The following is a 24,244-nucleotide window of genomic DNA, read 5'->3' on the forward strand; positions in this document are numbered from 1 at the left end:
TCCACAAGACAGAAAGATCTCAGATAGCAATTAGTTTCATGGTAAAGAGGTAGCTCTTTTAGGGCCTCTGAGCACACCAGAAAGGACATTACGCTTATCCCTTCCAGACACAGATCTGGCACCATGAAAATATCCAATTCATTCTGAATCCAATCAGTACACTCAAAGTAAATGAGAAACTCCTTGCTGGTTCTGTGTATCACAGCAGAGGAAAATGAGATTTATTAATCTATCCAACAGCAACATCTGTGCCACTGACTAGGATGTAACAGATGCAATGGAGAAAAGTAAAGTTAATTGTCCCTACTACAGACACATCATAGGGATTTAAAAACTCTGTTGTAGTCAATCTAACTTGGAGAATGATTTCTGTCACTGACATTCCAACATACACCCTATGCAATTCATTGGTCAAATGTCATCTGCGCACAAAATTGATTTATGAAGATAATGTGAAGAATGCATTTAGAAGCTACCATATCAATGGTTAAGGACAGATCATTGTATTGTCTTACCATTCCATCAACAGAATGTTATGAGGGCAGCCAGAATATTCTTCTAAAGAGAAATCTAAAATCTGATTGTGTTCATGGGATTCCACGGACAGATCTATGAACACTTTGCCCTGATCAAAGCATAGGAAAAATACACACATATATAGTCCTTCTGAAGTAACTTTACTCATGTGTGTTTACAGGAAAGACTAGAAAGGAAAATTGCATTCCATAGTGTGGTTGCAGACAACAATTCTCCCCTCCCCATTTAAAATTGTTGAAAGGTCCCTTTTCATTTAAAAATGAAGAAAAAGAAGCTATCAGTCTGAATGTATTGAATTATGGCAGTCTCCTTTATATTACATTCTATCTGTATTCTAAACAAAATGCATCCCTAGGTTTTAATTAGGGAACGCTGATTAAATCTCATGATCCCACACATTTTTATGTCTGTCATGTTTCCATTTGTAATTTTAGCTATTACTTCCCCTGTCAGGAAAATATTCTCTGATGTTCCAAGATGTATCACAAGCACTTCAATCCCTTTCATTTTACATCTCACAATGTTTGGTGCAGAAAATTTAACTTCAGTTGGCTATTGCTATTAGGGTAAAACTAGGAATAATCTCTGCACTGTCAGCAGGTTTTTACTCTGTGTGCCTAATCCTTGTTGCCATGGTAAAATTTAATTGAACAGACACACAGTTTAATTGGTTTATTTTAAATTGGCTTTTTTCATAGAACAGCATAGGATACTAGTGAACATTAGACAGATAAATGACTTTTTAAATGTTCCAACGAGTCACACTGCTGTTAGTGACTAGATTAGCTTGGGTGCAATTAAGATATTTGCTCATTTTATGCATTCATAACATACACATACAGTGTGTCTGCTTAACACTATAGTTGGGAGCTCAACATTTTGAATGTAATGAAGTAGTATTTTATTGTAGAAAAGGTAATTTACAATAGGGCCACATATAAATAAGAATTAAATTCTGTAGTGTTTCATTAGCATTATGAGTATCCCTTATTAAAACAAAGTATTACACTATTCTACATAATACTCCAAACAATTATGTCTTACAATAGGATTGCATTTTCATAGATCACTATCTGTTTCTTTGTTGGCTCCAATATCAATTTCTTCTTCTAGCAATCATGTTCTCCTCAATCTGTGTGCCCTTCAAATTATTTTAAGAGCTGTTGCAAAGTCATCATAAATACCATATTTCCTGCAAGGTGTACAATACAATAAGTAATTGTTTCAGATCCCACACACACATGACATGAAGCTCTGTATGGCTGGACTGTATTCTTTAAAGGCACAACATCAGTATATTTTGGTAAATTTTCACACACACCCCTTTTCTCAACAGTTCTGCAATTCCTTTGTATTAGGCATAGGCTAATTTTTCTCATGTGTTTCTGGAGCACAAATCAATATGGTTCTCTCCCATTTACAGTGTTTCCATGCAATGATCTTGACTAGGATTGTTAATTTGTTAGATTTTTCTACCTCTCTTCTTACTGGCTGGGTCTGCTGTATGTATGCTGTATGCTTTTATTTAATTCCTCTATAAAAATAATGGTATGGAAAACAGATACTTACAACCTTAGGATAAGATTTTTCACCAAATGAAGTAACTTGCACACCACCTGATGAAGGGCATGCTGAAACGTTGATGTGATGTTTTACTGCACATACTTACTGGTGGTGTGAAGTATAAGTTACTTCATACTATCAGGATTCTACAATGAAAATTAGTTGAGCCCGCTGAATAAACAGGATGTCTTCTGAAGTAGGATACATGAGTTCCGCAGACCCCAATACCCTCCCCTATCTGCCAGGAAATCTCCATCTTTTATTCCAACTAATTTCCATCACACACCCCAATTCAGGATGTAAGATCTCTCAGACATCCATGGAACACTAAGCTTCAGCTACATGCCTCCAGCTCGCATGGCATATGAATTTGGAAAAGATGGTGGGGAAAGGTCACAGATCCTGAATGTTGAGACCAGGACCCTGAAATGAACGGCTTCACCGTGCTACCAAAAAAATGTAGGGAAATAGACAATTAAACAATCCTACCTGCCAGCTAATGCTTTTCTGAAACAACAATTTCTCTTCTGCTGAATACGGTCCATTAATATATAACTTAACCTAAAATGAAGTGTCTTCTTTCTAGACTAGTTTATTATCCCTCTCAACTCTTTCTGAAGGGAATTGGTCTTCCCTGGCCTTATTGTTTGTTTAGTTAGAATATGGTAATCCCACATGCCAATGTCATATCACTATTTGTTTAAAAAAGGATTTCTCAGTCAATATTCAGTTCACTACACCTCTTGTATTTTATAAATAAAGCAACCCTTTCTGAGAGTGAAGGACTAGTATTAAATTCAGTGTCCCCTCTTGTAAGAAGTTTGATTAATCTAACAGTCACTTTCCTTCCGAAAATGTACGGAAGTTGTTTCTAAGCAGACCATTGACACTTAGGTTGCTGTATAAAAAAATCTGCTTCCTCCTAATTATTCAACTATCCTTTAAGCATTAATTTGCGTTTGTGCTTCCCTGTTGTTTTGTGTTTTACTCCAACTCCCCTCCCCATTGGAACAATTCTACCTCTCAAGAAAACATCAGTTTAGAGAGCAGGTGCAAGCCTTATGAAGCAAATTCTCAGGCAGACTGAAAGAGAGATACCATACTTTCCCCTTACAGCACAGTATTCATTTTAGTGGCAGGAAGAGCAGAAAAATAGGAATTGCCATACCAATCAGAAGAGTTGTCCATCTAGTCTATCTTGTCTCTGTGTCCAGTATCAGATACTTCAGAGAAAGGTGCAAGAAACCTCACAATTACAGAATAACCTGCTTAAAATGTATAGATTTATATCTGTTCACATTTAAATTAAATGTTTTTTTACAAGAGAATTAATTAGAGATGTACATTTCTAACCCTGTTTCTGTGGCAATGAGTTACACGTGTTATTTATATAGGTTATAAAAACAAACTACTACTTTTTCTCACTGTTAAATTTGTTGACATTCAGTTTCACTGGATATCTTTGTTCATGTAGAAAAGGTGAGCAGAAGCTCAAAATGTTCTTCATTTTGTATACAGTAGGCTCAGTAACTTTCAAATGGTTACATTTATCCACTCACAAATTCTTGCTGAAACAAAGGGTTGTTTGTTTTTTTTTTACAATTTTAAATTATTAGAGAAGAGAAAACACCCACAGATCAACGCTGCGTGGTTTTGTTGTGCCTAAGTGTATGGGGGAAGAAAAAATTTACTGAGTTGGGCCTAAGTGGAGATGCCCAACGAGAGTCTGAAATAATTAATGAATCATTCATCCTGCTTGTCAAATAAAAAAGTGTTATTACTTGCCTCTTAGAACTGACATGATCATTTGAGAGGACGGGATTCAAACAAGTCAGCTTAGCCACACCAAAATTACTGTTTACAATTTAATAAACAATATCCTAATGTATCATATGCAATCTATACAAAATTAGGGGGAAATGGTAAATTTCTCTACTGTAGTTTTCGGTTTGCACTCTTCTAGAGCATTCCTTCCACTCAACTTGTGGTAACACTGTGAAAATGCTGCTTCCAAAAGCAATGCAAGGCTAACCCATTGCTGCCTCCTCTTCTGCCACTTTGCAAACTGTCCAAATAAACTGTAACTGGTTTCTACACTACCTCAATGTGATTCTTCTCTTGGGGAGGCAGCTGCAGAATGGCAATGCAACCAGGCAGTGCACAGGTAGTTGCTGCCTCAAATTTTCATGGTGACTCTGTTCTCCGAGACTAAACTGAGAGGTGATTTACACTACAGTAGCTCTTCCAAGAACATGGTGGGGTAACGACCATGAGACCTTCACCATACTCTATCCCTGGAGATATCCTTGAAAACCTTCTGATGGAACAAACCCTAGAGGGATACTACGAAAAAAGATCAGCTGATCTGGAGATATCCTAGCCAGGCAAACTGATTAGTATGCTGGTGAGCCTCCCTTCTATATCAGGTATACATTTTTTGGTTCTTAGTAATAAGGATGTCTGAATGGCTTGCCATTAATAATATCAATCATTGTTTGCCGTCATGACCACACTATCAGAAAGCCAGATGTACAAACTATATGCAAGAAGGAAGGAAAATCATGTCTGCTAGAAGAGACAACCAAGTTTTCTGTTCTAGAAACTGTCCAGGAGGACAACAAGCAGCAAAAGAGTTAGATGAAGTTCACCAAAGGACGTAAGTTCAGGTAAAACACACAGTATGACTTACAGACAGATCACTTGGGGCAAAATAGTCCTTCTGGCTATAGATATATTGTGAAATAGATGAATTGTGTATGCTTTGGTGTTTTATGAAGTCATGAATTACATGACACTATTGACAGGATTTGAGTTTACAAGCACAGATGACTTTGGACAAAAGTTTAGCCATCCTGCAACTGTGCCATTGTTGAGCTAGGCAATGATGAAGGACAACAATTTCACAAGCCAAAATTCACAAAGCTAATAACATTTTATGTCTCAGGAAAGAGAACTGTGATCTTCAGATACAGCTGGGAAAAGTAAAGGAGAATACTGTGCTTGAAAATGTCTGAATCACATGTGAAAAACAGCAGTAGGCAGGGATGATGACAAAATATACTGCAGGACATTTCAACTGATGTAGTCATTGGGGCATACCAATGCAGCAAGACAGAAATTTATCCAGTCTAAATCAAGGGGTGGAGTTAGAATGCACTCAGTCAGCAATCTGAGTATGTCCTTGAGGATACCAGTGAATGAGAACATGATGTAAATTAAACAAGTTGAGATCATTTGGGGGATTTCATCTGGGAAAAACATATTGATTACATCTTGCTGGAGCTGCTGAGTACAATTCTACACAATCATTGTAATCTTGATTTTTATAGTCTTGGAACTTTTTTGAGCAGACTATGAAAGATGTGTCCAACTCAGTGTTGGTTTGTTAGTGTGGCAAAATGCTGATCTGAATTAAAATGGAGGCCAAATATTTCCCCTTGTGATCTACAACAGGTTGGCAGGATTTTTTCTCCCAAATGCAGGTCACATGGGAACACGTGAAATAAACAAAATCAATTGAGCAGTGGAAAATGTGGTGTTTTCTGTTCACAGGTTGGTCATGCAAAACATTGTTTCAATTCACCTGGGTTCATAGCCTCTGAATTTTTACTTGAATAAACTAAACAACTAAGTGAAACTCAGAATCATCATGTTTTACATGGTTTCCTCCTGAAACTCTATGATCACTCCAAGTTCATTCCATGTCCACTAATGAACCTGGTCTAAATTTCAGGTTAGTATTCAAATTCACATTGTAAAAATTTCAAATTATGGTGTATTATGTATTCTATATAATAAATGTGTAGAACATAGACCAGCAGTGCATTAAATATATGCTGTTAGCTATTCTGTACTGATCCTGCATTATATTGTTTGTGTTTTAGGATTAATATGAGGATTAACATGATACAATTGCCATCTCCATGCAACCTTTACTAAAATTAGTTGTTTATCTCATGAGGCTATTGCAAGTGAGCACATTTTTTTTTTTTAAAAAAAAGGAGTAAGTGAAGTTTTACCTAATAGAATTTTAGCTAATGGAAAACCTGACCTAACTCAAGAAAAGTGTCTTTTGAAGTTGAACAGGATGGCCATTTTGCATCTTGTAAAAAAGACGTAGTGAACTGATAGTCACTTCTCAAAGTATTTCAATTAAAGGCTTTTGTATCAATTCTGCAAAGTGTCAGGCAGTGGAAGCTACCGCTTATTAGCTCAGTGCACAGGTGCAGTCCCATATTTGAAAGAAGGAACCAAATTTGCTTGAGTGAAAAGAATAAACATGTCTTAGTATCAGGGATGTTGAAACAATTTTTATGGTGGGGGTGCTGATGAGATGGAAACCATGTATTACTACTTGAAGTCAGAGAGTGACCTAGTTCCAACACCATTGCATAGTACTCACGCCAGAAAGCCTTTGCGTTGACACCATATAAGTACCTTTTATTTCATATAGGGATGCTATCAGATTTTCTTTCCCTCTAATTTCATAACTACAATATGTTTAAATATGGCCTACTGTTAAATGGAAATATACATATAACACAAAGTAAATAATGCAACTTAAAAAGCAATTGATGTTGCATTGGATGAACTATTTCATTTGCTTATGCAGAACCCATCGGCACCTTATATACTTGATTTAAGGAGTTTTAATCAAAACCAGAAAAAGATATGAATTGCTATATCTCCTCCAATGTAATATAATTTGTTAATCTGTATGTATATTAAAACCTCAAAGACAACATGAGAGTTGCTATCTTGCTGATCCCTTTTCTTTTTCCACAGGCATAACTATCAATTTCCAAAGCATTCCTCGTGCTCTTTTGTTCTAAGAATCCAGAGGTCAAAATGAAGGAAAGGAAATTACTGGCCTTATTTTTAAGTTAATTTAGTGCTCATGAAAGGCGCTCGTTTAACAGCTATTGACACTGAAGTCTTCTACTTAGACAACTAACAGATACAAGCATAGCAGCAGCAAGAGCACACTGTCCCCATCTCTGTCTCTCACTCGAGCCTGAAAGGGACCACTGCAAGTGGGTAATTACTAAGTCTATCTTTGGTCTCCTCTTCCGAGATGGCCAACAAAGATTAAAATTCATGCCTGTTTTTGTGATGTGGAGATCTGTCTCATTAAGATCTGTCTACCATCCTGTGCATTACCCTCCATATTCATCACTGAGCCTGGTCTACACTACGCAGTAAGGTCCATGTAATGCAGCTCATGTCAACCTAATTATGTCAGTGTGTACACTACAGCCTTGTCCTGCCGATGTAAGTGCCCTACTGTATTGACATAACTCCACCTCCATGAGAGGTATAGAGCTTATGATGGTGTAGTTACAGCAAAGCAGTGTCTGTGTAGACCCTGCATTACTTACATGGACTGCTGGTTGGCAGAGCTGTGAAACTGACAAGAAAGCCCACTCCCAGTTAGGCTGCTGGACGGAGGCTCCCCACTCTGGGATCTAAGAAGCCTGGGAGGCTGCTCTCCCCCACTCCCAGCTGAGACCAGGCAGCTGGGTTCCTGGTGGGGAGCTGCACGGAGCTGATTCCCACACTGCCCCTCTTAAGTCGGTATAAGCACTCCTGGAGAGTCTTGTGGGCATCATCCACTGCAGTAATTACTGTAGTGGGCTATAAGTCAACCTAACTTAGGTCGACTTAGCGCTGCAGTGTAGATATACACCGAGGTACCAGCACCACATTTCACACAGGCCACTGGGGCATAAATGGTAAGGACTATCGTTCACTAACAACGGTTGCTAGATTTGAACTGGTGACTCGGTGCAGCAGTAAATGGCTTCAGACCTCATAACCAAATTCTTGAGCTATTTGCTCTCTAAAAGTAGCTTTTTCTAATGCACCCAAGTGATAGTTATTTAATGTAATATGCATTACTGCTTCAGAGGGATGATGCATGCTGATCAGAGTATGTTTTAAAAGCTAGTGCTATCCTTAGTCATCATTACAAAATGTCTCATACAGTAACATGTACTGTGATTATTCTCATGTAAAGCAGTGGTTCTCAACCAGGGGTACATGTACCTCTGGGGGTACAGCGGTCTTTCAGTGGGTACAGTAACTCATCTAGATATTTGCCTAGTTTTACAACAGGCTATATAAAGAGCACTAGAAAAGTCAGTACAAACTAAAATTTCATATAGAAAATCACTTGTTTATACTGCTTTATATACTACCCCAGGGGTCGACAACCTCTGGCACGTGGCTCGCCAGGGTAAGCACACTGGTGGGCTGGGCCGGTTTGTTTACCTACCGCGTCTGCAGGTTCGGCCAATTGTGGCTCCTACTGGCTGCAGTTCGCTGCTCCAGGCCAATGGGGGCTGCAGGAAGCTGCGGCCAGCACATCCCTTGGCTCGCACCACTTCCCGTGGCCCCCATTGGCCTGGAGCAGCAAACTGAGGCCAGTGGGAGCCACGATCGGCTGAACCTGCAGATGCAGCAGGTAAACAAATTGGCCCAGCCCACCAGGGTGCTTACCCTGGCGAGCCGTGTGTCAGAGGTTGCCGACCCCTGTACTATACACTGAAATGTCAGTATTTATATTCCTATTGGTTTATTTTATAATTATATGGTAAAAATGAGAAAGCAAGCAATTTTTCAGTAATAGTGTGTTGTGAAACTTTTGTATTTTTATATCTGATTTTGTAAGCAAGTAGTTTTTAAGTGAGGTGAAACTTGGGGATACACAAGACAAATCAGACTCCTGCAAGAGATACAGTAGTCTGGAAAGGTTGAGAGCCACTAATATAAAGTACACAATAAACAATGCAATATAACATCCAACCAGTGCGGTCTACATACTTTATCAGCAGGCAAGTGAGACTGACATGAAGTACCAAAGGACTACATAATCTTATCCCACCAGAGCATTCATTCTTTCCCTTCCATTAAATCGGTATATTTGTTTTTGTATGTAATATGAATTCATCATTGCTTTGATTACTTTCAGCCTTACTGACAAAATGTTAATTATTTTCAACCTACCTCCGTTCAATATATCTGCATACAATAACTTAAGTCAGGGGTTCTCAAACTGGGGGTCGGGACCCCTCGGGGGTTGCGAGGTTATTACATGGGGGGTCATGAGCTGTCAGCCTCCACCCCAAACCCTGCTTTGCCTCCAGCATTTATAATGGTGTTAAATATATTTAAAAAAAAGTTTTTCACTTATGCAGGGGGGGTGTCGCACTCAGAGGGTTGCTATGTGAAAGGGGTCACCAGTACAAAAGCCTGAGAACCACTGGCTTAAGTGAATCTGAAATTCATTAAGATTTAGCCCCTACATATATCATAAGGGATCCTGTAAGTCTGGTAAACCCAGGGTCCTAAGCTGGTTATGTTTGGGACTTCCAGTTACTAGCCAAAAGAGAGACTGAGGCTCAGATAGGATGATACACAAAATTCCTGGGTCCGTACCAGTATCATAGTGATCTATGCTCATACTGCAGTGTAAAGGCTCTGATTGCAGGTACCAAGCTCTGTCCTTTACCATGGACTAGGAGAGCAGCAGAGGCAATACCCTTAGTTCCTAAGGGAAGAACCACTTCACATCTGTGCTGCCCAAACCCTTCAGCTAACTCAAGGAATGTCATGACAGATTTCTTAGAGAAGCTCCAACTAGCCCTCTTTGCCAAAGTATGGTCACCAGAATGAGGAGCACATGGGAGCAAAAGATTGAAAAATAACCTCACTGATTAAATTTAATGAAACTACCTTTGCGATGGCTGCATGTGTTGTGAAATTGATAAAGATGTGAGGCCTCCAGTTTTATGCTGGTTAACTGCATTGATTTTTAGTGGAGTTACATCAATATATAACTGAAGTAATGCAGTGATGAATCAGACCCATTAGTTACAGATCACCTTTCACCTGCATCAAACAGTGGCTAACTACACATAGCCCTGGTCTACACTACGAGTTTCAGTTGAATTTAGCAGCCCTAGATTGATTTTACCCTGCACTCGTTCACACGATGAAGCCATTTTTGTTGACTTTAAGGGCTCTTAAATCAATTTCTGTACTCCTCCCGAACGAGGAAAATCACTTGTTGAAATCAACCCTGCTGCGTCAAATTTGGGGTAGTGTGGATGCAATTTGATGGTATTGGCCTCTGGGAACTATCCCAGAGTGCTCCATTGTGACTGCTCTGGACAGCACTTTCAACTTCGATGCACTTGCCTGGTAGACAGGAAAAGCTCTGCGAACTTTTGAATTTCATTTCCTGTTTGGCCAGTGTAGCGAGCTGATCAGCACAGGTGACCATGGAGTCCCAGAATCGCAAAAGAGCTCCAGCATGGACCAAACATGAGGTACTGCATCTGATCACTGTATGGGGAGATGGATCCATCCTATCCGAACTCCGTTCCAAAAGACAAAATGCCGGAATATTTGAAAAAAAATCTCCAAGGGCATGAAGGACAGAGGTTATAACAGGGACCCGCAGCAGTGCCGCATGAAGCCTACCAAAGAACCAGAGAGGCAAACAGCCACTCCGGGTCAGATCCCCAGACATGCTGCTTCTATGATGAGCTGCATGCCATTCTAGGGGGTGCCTCTACAACTACTCCACCCCTGTGCTTCCCTCCTCCCCCACCCCACCTGGACTACCTTGGCAAATTAATAAAGAATGCATGAATTTGAAACAACGTCTTTATTGCCTCTGCAAGCGGAGATCGAAGGTGGGAGGGGAGGGCGGCTGGCTTACAGGTAAGTATAGTGAACCAAGGGAGCGGGTTTTCATCAAGGAGAAACAAACAGAACTTTCACACTGTAGCTTAGCCAGTGATGAAACTGGTTTTCAAAGCTTCTCTGATGTGCAGCACGCCCTGCTGCGCTCTTCTAACCACCCTGGTGTCTGGCTGTGCATAATCAGCAGCGAGGCAATTTGCCTCAACCTCCCAACCCGCCATAAACATCTCCCCCTTACTCTCACAGATATAGTGGAGCACATAGGAAGCAGTAATAACGACGGGAATATTGGTTTCACTGAGGTCTAAGCGAGTCAGTAAACTGTGTCTGCGAGCTTTTAAATGTCCAAAGGCACATTCTACCACTATTATGCACTTGCTCAGCCTACAGATGAACTGCTCCTTACTGCTGTCCAGGTTTCATAAGCCATGGGAGCAAGGGGTAGGCTGGGGTAGGTGCAACAGCATGGTGCTGCTGACTGAGAGAGCAGCCTGAGGCAGAAGCCTCCAGCTGGCATGATATTCCAGGCAGGACTGAATCTCCATTAGATGAAAATGAAAGAAGAGAATGACCTGGAGTCATTCCCATTTTTGCCCAGGCACCCCCGATCGACCTCATCAAGGCCTGCCAGGAGCATCCATGTCTGCCCAGGCACCCCGACCAACGTAACCGAGGTTGGCCAGCAGCACCCAGCAGACATACAGTGACAGTGAGCTAAGCAGGATCCATACTTGCCATGGTATGTCATCTGCACTGGTAACCCAGGAAAAGAGGCGAGAAACAATTTTTTGCTATTGCTTTCACGGAGGGAGGGGGGCCTGACGACATGTACCCAGAACCACCCGTGACAATGTTTTTGCCCCATCAGGCATTGGGAGCTCAATCCAGAATTCCAATGGGTGGCGGAGACTGCGGGAACTGTGGGATAGCTACCAGAGTGCAACGCTCCGAAAGTTGATGCTATTCTCGGTACTGTGGATGCACACCGCTGACTTAATGCGCTTAGTGAGGACACACATAATTGACTGTATCAAAACTGATTTCTAAAAAACTGACTTCTATTAAATCGACCTAATTTCGTAGTGTAGACATACCCATAGTGTTAACTGTTTAACTATCATGAAAACACAGCAATTTCAGAGATGACACATACCAGCCATTAAAATGGTGTCAGCAACACAGCAAAACAGTTTAATCATGAGAAATTATGATAAATATCGTATCTGGTTATAATGAAAAGGGATATTAAAGAGGTAGAATGTCTTAATTGGCATTTGTCAAGGAGAGGAGCCTTAAAAAGTACCACAGAATTGTTAATAACCAGAAGTTGTCAGCACCTCATTTTACTTCCCATTCAAAACTAAGGATGTTCAGCAACAGACTGCCCATCCTCCACGTCCAACACCAGACAGTGCTATTAGTTCAGTCACCTTACTTTTTTTCAAAGAGTTTTCCCATCTTAGTTATGACCAAGTCAAACCATGCTTAGCTTTTAGTAAGATGGCTATACTTATCAACCAAGTATTTGGGCATTTTAAACATTAAGAGTTTAATCAGGTACCAGCTACAGCCAAATCAGCTTTTGTTCCATCTGTGGACAGCTAAGAGGTTGCTGCACTTTTCTTTCAGATGTGGATTGTTTCTTAGCTTGGCCTCCATGAGATTAGACTATTGCAATGAACCTTACGTGGGGCTACATTAAATCTAGTGCAGAATTTGGTGGCAAATGAGCATATTAAATCTATGCTCTATATCCTACACTGTCTGCCTCGTGATTTCCAAATAGATTTTAAGATGTTGGTTTTTGACCTGTAAAGCACTAAATGATTTATCTAACACACTGGCTCTCTGTCAGTGAAATATTGTCGCAGAGTGGTCTGTATAAAAGAGAGGAAGTGGCTGGCAGGATGTTCTCAGCTAGGCCCTCCGCCTTTGGAACTACAGCCTGGTCTACACCAGGGAATTAAGTTGGCATAACTATAGCACTCAGGAGTGTGAAAAACTCCACATCCCTGACTTGGGCTACACTACAGAGTTAGGCTGATGTAACGCAGCTTATGCTGATCTAATTATATCAGTGTACACACTACAGACTTCCTCCTGCCGATGTAAGTGCCCTACATCACCATCCTAACACCACAACCCACATGAGAGGTGCAGGGCTCATGTCAATGCAGTTAGGGCAACACAGTGTACCTCTAGACACTGCATTAGGTACATCAGCTGTTAGCTGTCATTCTTGTCAATTTCAGGGCTCCATGAAAATTGACAAGAAAGCTGGCAGCTAGGGGTGGACTCCAGCTAGAGCCCGGCTGCCCCCCTCATCCCAGCACCCTCCTCCCACTCGGGGAGATAAGAAGTCACTCCTGGTAGGGAGTGGGAAGGCGAGAAGCCCAGGGGGCAGCTGGGTTCCCAGTGGGGAACAGTGCAGAGCTGAGACCCCTGTCTCTCAGCCCCCACACTGCCCCTCTTCAGTCAGTAGAAGTGCTCCTGGTGAGAATGCACATCACCAACAGAAGGAGGGTAGTGTGGACATCAGCCACTGCAGTGGTTGTAGGTCATACTAACACAGATTGATTTAAGTTTGTAGTGTAGACATGCCCCCTGAGGGACGCAGATAAACCGACCTAACCCCTGGTGTAGACAGCACTAGACTGATAGTAGAATTCTCCCATCAACCTAGCTACCACCTCTCAGCGAGGTGGAATACCTACTCCAATGGAAGAAACCCTCCCATTGGCATAGGTAGCGTCTTCACTGAAGCGCTACAGTGGCCACCTGCAGTGGTGCAGTTGCACCAATGTAGCATTTTAAGTGCAGACAAGTCCTAACTTCGTTCCCAGTTCTGTAAAAAACGTGGTAATGTTCATTTCGTTTCTCTGAGCTATGAGGAAATGGGTGTTGGGAAGGGCTGGGGGTTGTGTGCAAACTCAACTAATTTCAGTTGTTGATGTGTGAAAAACTGATGGGCCCACTTATGTTAGTGTTTTAAAAAAAACTGTCAAGGGCATCCAGAACACCAGTTGGGTGCGCTTCAATTACAGTTTGTATACATCCAAACAAATAAATAAATAGCCAATTGCAGCTAGAATAATGGCCCCAAAGGGAATAGAGGGCTATCATCTCTAGAATGTTAATTTAGCATCTTTATGAGCACTAAAAACACACTAAATACAAAAATTAAACGCTAAGGTCAGTATAATTTGGCAACATAAAAGGCCCTTTTGACTGTTAAGGAATTTTGATCAGATAATTTCAACAATATTTTGAAAGGCAGTAAAACAATATGGGGCTTCAACATATTAAGAGGGAATCAAACAACAAAAATTGCAGACAGAGGTGATAATTACCAGTCAGATATTAACTTTGAAAATGGTCTATTAATTTACAGAATTCATGAGTGCTACTGCATTCAATACAGTAAGGTACAGTTCTGTACTGATCCATGAGAATTAGACCATCGTTTGTGACTAGTATCATTCTGGAAGTTAGAGAGCACAGGAATCAAGCTTAATGGTTTTCTTCACTAGCTAGATACTACTGTTAAAGCAAATGACAGCTACAAAGTTCTGGGAAGATCCTGTCTAAATTCTTCACTAGGCCTTTGTAACAATAGCAAAAATGCACAATTCTAAAAGATTCTTCCAAAATTATATACCTGACTAGTGCATTTTGGAAATAGTCTTTGGGATTTTTAGTTACCGCTAGGTAATCACATTCAATAAAGCTGACAGTTAAACACTAACTGACTAAAATATTTCAGAAAGAATCCTGTAAATGGAAACACCACAGCACCTTGAATTTAGTCTAGCAGAGTGTAAGCATAAGAATTCGAGAGGTAATTATTAAAGAAAACTATTTACTTTTTAAAGCATCTTTGCTGGCTAGTAGCTGGAGGTACTAAAATATAGTTTACCAGATAAGATACTTGAAGGATAGTAACTCCCCACTTAACGTCCTCTCGCTTAATGTTGTTTCAATCTTACATCCCTGCTCAATTACAGAACATGCTCCATTTAAAGTTGTGCAATGCTTCGCTATAACGTTGTTTGGCTGACTGCTTTGTCCACAGCTGGCAGCCCCCCCATCAGCTCCCCTACGTCCCCCCCCCCAGCACCTCCTGTGTGCCGGCAGACCCTGCGGATCAGCGCCTTTCCCCTACTCCCCCCGCGACAATCAGCTGGCTTGTGACGTTTAGGAGGAGTGAGGATTCAGCCCGCAGGCTCTCCCCTACTCCCCTGCCTCTTACCTGCGGCAGTCAGCTAGCTTGTGGTGTTCGGGAGGCAGGAGATGGAGAGGGGGGAGCCTTTGTGCCATGTCCTCGCTCCTCTTCCCTGCCTCCTGAATGCTGGAAGCCAGCTGATTGCCGCGGGCAGGAGGCAGGGGGGAGGAGTGAGGATGCCACATGCGGTGTGGGGTGGGGGAGAAGAGGCAGGTTAAGGGGCAGGGTTGGGGGAAGGAGTGGTGCGGACGGGCTGAGGGTTGAGCCCCCTGCCCCTGGTGCTTGCAGAGTAGGGGGAGCTGCCGCTGCTGAGCAATGTGCTTCTCCTAGCCTACAGCACCTTCAGCCTCCTTGCCTGCCTCATTGTCTCCAGTGCCCGTGTGGGGTAACGCGGGGGCACCTTCCAACTATAGTACTGTACTATATGGTAAAAAAAAAAATAATTACCCTCAGACTCAGCCTTTAAGGTCAGAATGGACCATTATGATCATCTAGTCTAACCTTTTGCACAACACAGGCCACAGAATCTCACCCACTCACTCCTGTAACAACCCCCTAACCTATGCCTGAGTTACTGAAGTCCTCAAATTGTGGTTTAAAGACCTCAAGGTGAAGAGAATCTTCCAGCAAATGACCCATGCCCCACACTGCAGAGGAAGGCGAAAAACCTCCAGGACCTCTGCCAATCTGCCCTGGAGGAAAATTCATTCCCAACTCCAAATAGGGCGATCAGCTAAACCCTGAGCATGTGGGCAAGACTCACCAGCCAGCACTCAGGAAAGAATTCTCTGTAGTAACTCAGATCCCACCCCATTTAACATCCCATCACAGAGCATTGGGCATATTTACCTGTTAATAATAAAAAATCAGTTATTTGCCAAAATTAGGCTATCCCATCATACCATCACCTCCATAAACTTATCAAGCTTAGTCTTGAAGCCAGATATGTCTTTTGCCCCCGCTACTCCCCTTGGAAGGCTGTTCCAGAACTTCATTCCTCTAATGCAGGGGTAGGCAACCTATTGCACGTGTGTCGAAGGCGGTACACGAGCTGATTTTAAGCGGCACTCGCACTGCCCGGGTCCTGGCCACTGGTCAGAGAGACTCTGGATTTTAATTTAATTTTAAAAGAAGCTTCTTAAACATTTTAAAAAAACTCATTTATTTTACATACAACAATAGTTTAGTTATATATTATAGACTTAGAGAAAAAGACCTTCTAAAAACGTTAAAATGTATTACTGGCATGCAAAACCTTAAATTAAGAGTAAATAAATGAAGACTCGGCACACTACTTCTGAAAGGTTGCCTACCCTTGCTCTAACGGTTAGAAACTTTCATCTAATTTCAAGTCTAAACTTCCTAATGTCCAGTTTATATCCATTTGTTCTTGTGTCCACCTTGGTACTAGGCTTAAATAATTCCTCTCCATCCCTGATATTTATCCCTCTGATATATTTATAAAGAGCAATCATATCTCCCCTCAGCCTTCTTTTGGTTAGGCTAAACAAGCGAAACTCTTTGAGTCTCCTTTCATATGACAGGTTTTCCATTCCTCTGATCATCCTAGTAGCCCTTCTCTGTACCTGTTCCAGTGGAAACTAAGCCCCCCATTTACATTCATTCTTATGGGGAAATTGGATTCGCTTAACATCATTTCACTTAAAGTTGCATTTTTTCAGGAACATAACTACAGCTTTAAGTGAGGAGTTATTGTATTGACACACATCCCAGCCTGTAAGGTCATGTGATATATGAGCTGGGAAAAATGTTCAAGTCCACATATGAGAACTAATGGCTGTGGGCGAGGGTGGCTAGGGTAGGCTACACCATCTCAATCCTGGGCTGGTTTACAGCCCTTGACATAATTTAAACACCCTGAGGCCTGTTTAAATTTATGTCCCTGGTTGCCCAGGGCCTACTCAGAATCTACATGCTGTGGCTCTATCCCCAGTGCACACTTCCTGCCTCCATTATGTCTCCTGTGCCTATGACTGAGTTCTTTGTCTGCCTCAGTTTTTGTGCTAGGAAAATTCGCCTTTAACTAGATGCACAGCTTTTATGGTTCCTTTATAACATTCCAACTCTTTCACAGGGTGCAAAGAGTGTGGATGAGGATCTCACCCCAAATTTTCAAAGAGGCTCAGGACCCAGAGCTCCCATTAAGAACAATTAAAGTTAGAACCATGGCCGCTGCTGGGTTCCAGGGCCTTTTGAAATTTTGGACACTTAATTTAGGTGCCTTAACAGGAGCTGAGCTCTTCAGAAATTCTGACCACCAGTTCTAGGTGTGGAGCACTTCTGAAATCCTGCTTCTTAAATAACACTTAGCCTGGTCTTTGCAGAAGTAAATCAGACTAATACCTAGCAACAAATAGAGTAAAACCAAATGATGGTTCTGCTATTTCAGCTCCATTTGTTCTTAGCAAAAAAGTGTTCCAAACTACAGTCCAAACCAGAGCTCCACTTACTTAGATAGGAAAATCTATTTTAATCAGAGGCACATAAAGAGTTCAAAAGAGTAATTATGGAACGTTTTAAAGGGAAAAAAAGAAAACAACCTTTGTTTACAATCTAATCGTTTCTTTTAATTTCTCTTACAATCCTTTAAACCCAACGGCAAAGGATCATGGATCTTAGATTTCCATTTGCCTGCACAGCTAAGAATTAGATTATACACTAGATAGGATCAAAGAACTTATTTTCTCTTTGCCAGTATGATGAATGTATTAGGCAAACTAAAAGAGATCACATGTCAGAGATAGAGCAGATTTGTTAGTCCCAGTCAAAACTGATCTTTTGCCTTATTCTTTAAACCTGGGGGGGATGTTTTGTGAATCACATTTACTGTAATTCGTCACTGTAAGGTTCTTTTCTAGGAAACTGTCTTCAGCAGAACATCAAATACCAAGAAAAACGGATCCTTAAGTTATCTGTCTTTCTATCAACATCAGAAGATACCCATGATATGCAAGCATGAAAGAGACAGGATACAATAAAGAGTGGTCAAGACCATTCCTTTGTGCACAAACCAGATCAGTTGAATATGAATATGGTAAAGTTGAAGCTGATGTCAACTCAAGATGCAGAGAGAAAGAGTGCTAAGTACTGGAGTTATAGTACTGAACTGCAACCTTCATCCATTTGTAGCAAAAAGCTCATGCTAAATCTGTTCAACCTACTTGATGAAGTAGTCTCTCCCATCTCTGTTTGTCATCATCTCCCATCCATAGGGTGGGCCCTGGTTCAAGCTCCAGGTTCCTGAAGGATGTGGCCAACCTGAAGACTTGGTCCTGTGGCTGAAAATTAGCAAAAAAATTAACTTAGAAACAAAAGGAAAAAGTTTAATTTTTCTAGTTTATCAATACTTGCATACCACACCTGTGACATCTGAGTAGCTTCAGATCTGTGAAATATTCTCTCAGACAATCTCCTGGTTGCAGAAAGGAAGCTTTTCAGTTTTAATTTCAATCAACTTATTCCCAATAGTTATGAAGGAATGTGATTTGCAATCATTTAGAGGTCCTGTCTGAGACAGGGACTTGAACTCAGGCTATGGCCACATATATCTATCACAACAATTATTTTTCTTATATATTGCAGCACAATCAAGAGAAGAAAAAACAGACAAAAACAGTTCTAGTCTTTGCTAACTCCTCTGTTCCAGTATGATAAATTCCCAACACTTACAGTTTAATCACAGAATCCTTGTGGCAAATTACGCACGTTAATGCACTAAATGGCACAAGAAGCTATGTAAATGTTCAATTCCCATGTGATGCACACTCCTGTTACTATCAACCTATTATTTGTTTCTTATGTGGTAATAAAGAAAATCCATCACATTTAGCTACTGTATAGGGATGCTGTATCCATTCTATATGTATTTGTAATTACATCCATTTATTATCCATTACTTCTCCTCCTTCAAATAGCTTCTTGCAATTCACATTTTTTCTGCCAGCATCTTGCTGCTGATCTCCACTTCAGCACTCTCCACTGCTGATCTGGGCCAAACTGTACTACCTCAAAGAAACACCTACAAGAGGGGTATATGGAAGGTTCATCTGTGTTTCCAACTAAGGGCCCAATCAGCCTGGATAGGTTTTGGAATGTCTGACCTTCCAACTCCACACATAAGCAGGGAGGTCTCAGCCCCATGAAAAGTCAACTTTTATGACCTGGTCCTTTCCCTCTTCTGCAAGAGATGTCCCAGGTCCTGTGAATAAACACCACCACTCAGGGACTTATAGGCACAGAGCCTAAGTCAAGACTTGTAACAGCATGAACTGAAGCATGGATATCTGTGTGGAGTGGGAAGGGATGCAGGGGACACCACAACACATAGAATCCATTCAGAGACCCTCCAGACCAGGGGTTCTCAAACTGGGGGTCGGGACTCCTCAGAGGGTTGCGAGGTTATTACATGGGAGGGTTGTGAGCTGTTAGCCTCCACCCCAAACCCCGCTTTGCCTCCAGCATTTATAATGATGTTAAATATATAAAAAAGTGTTTTTAATGAATAAGGGGAGGTCGCACTCAGAGGCTTGGTATGTGAAAGGGGTCACCAGTACAAAAGTCTGAGAACCCCTGCTCCAGACCCTGAAGGAGACGGGATGATCTGGTCCCATTTTAGGATTCTATAACATATTATATATATGTTACCCATTCCTCTCTCTGTTCTGTGCTAGTGGTAACTTTTACTCATGGTATTTGTATAAGCCACATTGTAAGCAGGGGCCTCAACTCATATTTACCATAATGACCACCAATGATGCTATTGAAATAATAAAAAAGACATATCTATATCCACCTTAGATATATCTATTTCCTCCAGAGAAATACAGAGTGAAGTGTAATCTAGTGAGCATTTTTTTTAAAAAAAAAAGAAAAGAAAAATAGCCATCTATAGGTAACTAAACAATTCATTCCAAACTGCTGAATTCTATAACAGTGTACACAGTTTGTCTTTCCCAAAGGAGTAATGAATCATTAAAAAACAAACAAACTAACCTCTTTTTCATTATTTGAAGGCTTAATCACTACTGAGGAAAGATGCAGTGCTTCAAAATATAATTTACATATAAAATAGAGAATTACAATAGAGTGCTAGAGATAGCCTGAATTTCATTACGAATCACACTAAGTAAGCACTGTATCTTCAAGGAGTAGAAAAACATTTCAATAAGCATATCTAAACATAGGCATTTGCAATAAAACAGAGCTTAGTTCTAATATTTGAGCATGTTGGAAATCTTAATAAAATTAACATTACTCATATTAAAGAAACAAATAAATGTCAGATTTGCTACATTATACCAGATGAAGCAACTAAACCATTCCTGATTAAAGTAGTTTAACAAATCAAGTGTTCTTATTAAGAAGAAAATTAATGCTTTTAAAAATGAATCTTCAATAATATTCTGTAGCATGCAGACTCATGTAAAACTGAACTAATGCAGTCTTGTATCCCTCTCAAAGTTTACAGGCGTTTGATAGAGGAAGACAAGAACAGTTGAGGAGCCTATATCGAAAGCAAAAACATCAGAGTGGGAGATTTTAAAATGAATAGTAAATTGCCTAGAGAATATACCCCATATAGTTCATAGACTGATGTCTCCAACTTCATGGATCTCAAATTAATACTTAAGAGCTTATCTAACACATTTTAACAGGAATTTTCATGGTAGTAATAAAACTACCTAGAAACTGTGTGTGTAGACATGTGTCGTAAGAACAGGTTTTTTATAATTTTAATACTTTTCACACTACCGCTCACTTGTTTGTACCTCAGTTTGCCCATCTGTAAAAAGATACATTATTCAATGCTGTAAAACACTTTCTGTTAAACAGTGCTATGTATGAGCTGAGAATTATTATTAATGTTCCCATACTTCCCATGCACCTTTTCACAATTCATGAAGATTTAGATAATCTTCTCCCATCCAAATATAATTTTTACATTGCTGTATTAATGGAGCTCAGGGCTGATTAGCATTGATACTTCCCAGCAGTTTGCGCAGCACAAAGAATGAAGGAGTATTCTGTATTTTTTTTTTTTTTATAACTATCATATGCACTTCAGTTTAGCTGCTTGATATTATTCTGCCCAACTGCAAAGAGTTAACTCAAAGGAAGCTGTGGGGGAGAAAAACAGGAATCAAAACAATGCCAATGAAAAGGTCCTGTCAGAGAGAATACCAAGGGTTCTCATGGATACAACAGGGAAGCTATTAACTTTGGAGCCAGGCAAGTGGATATTCCAGCTAGACTAGCAAGGTTTATTCTTCTCAGGCTGGAACTTAGGATCAAAGAGGATACTAATCCTCTAAAAACTCCAGCCTAGAGATGAAGTGGGAATGAATGGGCAGCAATGACTGGAGAGGAGTTTCTAACAAGGAGCCTGGAGGATGTCCCAGGGGCAGTCTGTCAACTACCAGCCCAGGAGCTGGAATGGCTAGGCTGAGTGGAACTTACCTAACATGGAAAGGATAAAGTGCAAGGAAAGAATACACTGTAGGTGAGAACCAGCGGTTTTAAACCTTTTTCCTGCTTACTATGTACCTTTGGGTAAATAAGCAACGTTTGTTCGGATAAAATTGTTGAATCACTTTAATCAGCCATTCATCACAGACTCCTTAAGAGAAATTTTCTTGCAGGTGCCTAGTATAGTTGAGACTAGGGTGACCAGATGAGAGGAAGAAAATATTGGGACACATGGAGGGGGGGGGTCCACCGGCAGAGAAAAAAAAAAAAAAGGTGGAGTGCGGTAAAATATCAGGACAAATTGTGTCCCGACCGAAATATCGAGACAGTCCCAATTTTATTGGGATGTCTGGTCACCCTAGTTGAGGCTGTCATGTTTACACAGTCAGTAAAGAAGGTGGCTATGGTGGCCCAGTTACCCAGTGTAATAGTGGTTGGACCACAGAGTCCCCCCCTTGAAAGAGGTGCAAGAAGCCAAACCTGTCACCTAAAGGGTGCACCTGAGACGGGTCTAAAAGTAGTTTAAAGCACAGCTTGACCTGTACCTGTGACAAAATAAACCTAGGTTGGAAAGCCATTTTTTTATAGCTGGGAATCTTGCCTTTTTCCTGGTTATATATAAATGATCTCTTGGCTGCCTGTTCACGTGCCCCCCTTAATAGTTGGTCAGACTCTTCATCTAGCGCAATCATGAGATGGGATGGGCAGTCTCCACACTGGTAAGTGGGGAGGAAGCATGTTCCCAGAGCAAAATGCTAACCCAGGCAATGGGAGACCCGAATTAAATTCTTGCTGGGTCACAGACATCCTGTGGGATCCTCAAAAAGTCCCTTAGTCAGGTATGACTAAATTTCTCATCTGTAAATTGGGGATGATAGCAATTCCCTACCTCACAGGAGTGTCGTGAGGCTAAATACGGTAAAGATTGTGCGGCGAGGTAGATTTACACCCCAACTTGTTGCACACTCACTCTGTCTAGACTCATAGACTTTAAGGTCAGACGGGACCATTATGATCACCTAGTCTGACCTCCTGCACAATGCAGGCCACAGAATCTCACCCACCCACTCCTGTAACAACCCCCTAACCTATGTCTGAGTTACAGAAAGAATTCTCTGTAGTAACTCAGATCCCACCCCATCTAACATCCCATCACAGACCATTAGGCCTATTTACCTGCTAATAATCAAAGATCAATTAATTGCCAAAATTAGGCTATCCCATCATACCATCCCCTCCATAAACTTCTCAAGCTTAGTCTTGAAGCCAGATATGTCGTTTGCCCCCACTACTCCCCTTGGAAGGCCGCTCCAGAACCTCACTCCTCTAATGGTTAGAAACCTCTCTCTAATACCAGTCTAAACTTCCTAGTGTCCAGTTTATATCCATAGACAAGCCATTCATTTACATCCTCTGAGTTTCATTTACAGTTTTTGATTCAAATGCATGGAAGCTTGAGTTCAAATTGGTTCATGGATTTTGTAATAGGCCTGAAAGTGTCTTAAGTGCCAGCAACTGAAATTATACAGAACGGTTGTCATCTCACTTGGAAAACTATATCACAGCTCTGTTTCAGTGTGTGTGTGTATATATATATATATATACACACACACACACATATATATACATACATATACACACACACACACACACACAGATTGCATCTCATAAATGGTCAAGTCAAGCATGTTAGTTTAATTGACTTAACCATTCAATAGGTGAAGAAAGGGCATTGTCCAAGTTCATGCGGGAACCAGGCAGCCCTTGCTGATAGATGCAGCCTGCAAATATGTGGTCTCAATCTGATCGCTCCACCTCTGAAATAACTGAGCTTTACTCAAAGATGGCATAGAAAGTCAAAACTAGGGGATTTGCCATAAGATAGGCACTGGCTATGTCTGAGCTTGTTCTTGCTACCTAGTATGATACTTGGAAGTGAAATTGAAATTCTTTAGGGGAATTGTCCAAACACACCTTGAGCTTCAGCTTGGTAGATTAAACACATCTTTAAATGGGTAGATGTGGCATTTTTTTAAGGAGCAGACTCTGCAAGGCAACTTGTTGCTGATGCCAGGAGGGGCAATATAGGACTGGAATGCCAGCCAGGCCAGGCCACTCATTATCCTGGTACTTGTTATTTTATCCAGTTCCACTGAGCTGAGTGTCTACTAGTCCTGTATGTGAAGAGCTGAGCCACACCAGGAAGCAATACTCTGCTACAGAATATCAGAAAGCAAGTCCAGAACTGTAGCATCTGTAGATTGATTCCCCACATTAAACCAGCTAGTTTGCTGATCAGATTGTTTGCTGTCTTTACTTTCAATGAGGTCTTGGTAAGGCATTCCTTGCAAGTCAAAGTATTGTCCAGTGCAACACCAAGATACACAGACTTTGGGTTGTGAACCATCCAGTATCCATTTGGGAACATGCTGAGCTGTTTGTTGGCCTTTGCATGGTATAAATGGAAGTAGCTGGAACCTGTCTTTTACAAGGTTTAAGTCTCCATCTTTTGCAGTAGTGGGCCATCTCTTTCATGACAGCATTCAGGACTTCTAGATGAAGTGAAAACCTGAGCCTCCTATTATCAGTAGTGTGCATAATATATATGGCTAGGGAATGTTATGAGTCTATTTATCACATCTACATGTACTTAGAGCGTCCTTAATCTACAGATCAGTGATCCATTTTGCCAATAAACATAGTATTTAGATTGAATAGTGTTCAGAA

The 24,244-nt window shown here is 40.9% G+C and overlaps 1 protein-coding gene across 7 annotated transcripts in view; it reads right to left on the reverse strand.

The window, feature by feature from the left end:
- The window catches only part of FRMPD4 (FERM and PDZ domain containing 4), a 497,083-nt gene that overhangs the window by 172,108 nt on the left and 300,731 nt on the right, over positions 1–24,244 (reverse strand). For all 7 annotated transcript variants that reach the window (XM_075060497.1, XM_075060506.1, XM_075060487.1 and 4 more), the window contains one exon: positions 18,214–18,330. In XM_075060497.1, coding sequence (XP_074916598.1) covers positions 18,214–18,330 — 117 coding nt within the window. The remainder of the gene's footprint in view (positions 1–18,213; positions 18,331–24,244) is intronic.

This window comes from Chelonoidis abingdonii, chromosome 1, assembly GCF_003597395.2.
Source record: "Chelonoidis abingdonii isolate Lonesome George chromosome 1, CheloAbing_2.0, whole genome shotgun sequence".
Classification (NCBI taxonomy): domain Eukaryota; kingdom Metazoa; phylum Chordata; order Testudines; family Testudinidae; genus Chelonoidis; species Chelonoidis abingdonii.